This window comes from Aplysia californica, unplaced genomic scaffold, assembly GCF_000002075.1.
Source record: "Aplysia californica isolate F4 #8 unplaced genomic scaffold, AplCal3.0 scaffold00207, whole genome shotgun sequence".
Taxonomy (NCBI): domain Eukaryota; kingdom Metazoa; phylum Mollusca; class Gastropoda; order Aplysiida; family Aplysiidae; genus Aplysia; species Aplysia californica.
In genome coordinates this window covers 357451-359395 of record NW_004797477.1, presented here as the reverse complement: position 1 = coordinate 359395, position 1945 = coordinate 357451, and the positions used below count along the sequence as shown (strand labels likewise).

At 40.8% G+C, this 1945-nt stretch overlaps 1 protein-coding gene across 2 annotated transcripts in view; it reads right to left on the bottom strand.

Moving 5' to 3' along the window:
• LOC101850805 (endoglucanase E-4) overlaps nucleotides 1-1945 on the bottom strand; it is a 53570-nt gene that overhangs the window by 46224 nt on the left and 5401 nt on the right. For both annotated transcript variants that reach the window (XM_005099255.2, XM_005099256.2), the window contains exons 3-4: nucleotides 1346-1514; nucleotides 236-307 (exon numbers count right to left, since the gene is read on the bottom strand). In XM_005099255.2, coding sequence (XP_005099312.1) covers nucleotides 236-307; nucleotides 1346-1514 — 241 coding nt within the window. The remainder of the gene's footprint in view (nucleotides 1-235; nucleotides 308-1345; nucleotides 1515-1945) is intronic.

The window sequence follows — 1945 nt, the reverse complement described above, 5'->3', positions numbered from 1 at the left end:
GGAGGAGGAGGAGGAGGAGGAGGAGGAGGAGAAAAAGAAAAAGGAGAAAAAGTGATTTGATTCAGAAAGAACCTGTAGTTAGACAGCCTCAAAAAGGTTTCAAACTACAACCATAACCAGTTGCATGGAGCTCATGTCTCCATTATACATACCTGAATCGACTAGGATATCATCTAAAATTATGATCAATTACACACACACACACTCACACACACACACACACACACACACACACCTGTGTTCGGAGCAGGAGTTGGTGCACTCTGTGTCGTATGGGCCGGAGATCCTGTTTGGCCACTGCCGGAAGCTGTGAAAAACAAAACATGTAAAATATGTCACAAAATAAGATAACAAACAGAAAGTCTGAGAATACACCATAACGCACAATGTGTCACAAAACAGTAGAAAGGCTTTTTGATGACTGCATATTTGGAACAGTAAGAAACTTTTGAAAGCAGATATGTTGGCCAGTAGTTTTATTTCAACATCAGATGTGTGCATCTGGGCATACATCTATAGATCCTTATTAAAGTCTTTATTGCAGAGGTTTAAGTCTTCTGTTCACATGAGCTTTTTCCTTTTGCTTCCCAAAGGTAGCTCAGAAAGAAGAGCTGAGATAAGCAGAGAAACAAAGGAAATATGAAATGTTATTTATCATAAACAAAAAGAGGCAGGAGACAGACAGTGATACAGACATAGACATACATTAAGAGAGAGAGAGAGAAAAAGAGGGAGAAGCAGAGCAGAGCTGCCTACCCATGAAAGAGCCTAGACTATCAGTACTAGATCTATGCCAATTTTTTGTACTTTTCCCTACTTTTTCAGTGAGTTTCAGTACTCTTTTGAGCAGCGTGAATTCGCACATATTGGATACCATCTAGCACTTGCCAAAATCAACTTAATATTATCATGCACAACAGGAATAAGAGGTCTATGGCTCTCATGCGCATATTTATTCAGGTTTGTTGTTTTTTTTACGCATTTATAATGCCTAGGCCTACTGCCCGGACGTAAACAGTAAGAAAGAAATTCACTTCCGGTTCCATTGCAGTTTTTGATATCCGTATAATTTAAAAATCGAATCTTTTGATTCTGTTGCTCAGCAAACGGCATAACCTATTATCAACGATTCTACAAAAATCCATACTTTTTCTTAGTGAAACTTACAGATTTTGAGGCTCATTTCCGTACTAAAAATGGAACATCCAAAACGGTACGCAGCTCTGAGAGAGAGAAAAAGAGAGAGGGAGAGACAGACAGACAGATAGACAGAAAGAGAGACAGAGACTGAGACAGAGACAAAGCAACAAAGACAGAGACAGACTCAGAGACAGGTTTAACTTACGTGAGTTCATCCCTTCGATGCTTATGGTTGCAGCAGGCGAGATATCTCCGTCGCCGTGACCAATGAAGGTGAAGCACAGTTTGTCCCCAACATGCTCCACAGCGTTGTAATCTTTGTTCTCCAAACGAAACTCTCGATTGCTCACCTTGGTGACGGTTGCCACAAACGCCTGGTTGAAAAAAACAATTTCATTAACGCACATAAATTTGTCTTGTACAAATTCGAAAGTCTCTTTTCTTCCGTTCGTTTTTGTTAGCTTTTGTTAGAAATTATTTTTTTACGCCCCCCATTGACTCATTTGACTTGAGATAATTTAGGAGGTAGGCTTTAACCCTACCTGTCACGGACAACACATGTAGAGAGGGATACAACATCGCAGCAGAAAGACGGAGGTACTGAACAGATATTCTCCTCACACAGGAATTGAACTCAGATCTCCCGCTTGTGACTGTAAAACTACACCACAGACACCAGTATGGGGGCTCTCGTGACTTGAAGTTAAGGTGTTCGCCTCTCATTCAAAAGTCCCGGGTTCCAATCCAGGTAGCGACAGAAACATTTTCTTCTCTAAATTTGGGGGGTCATCAGTACGTCATGGGT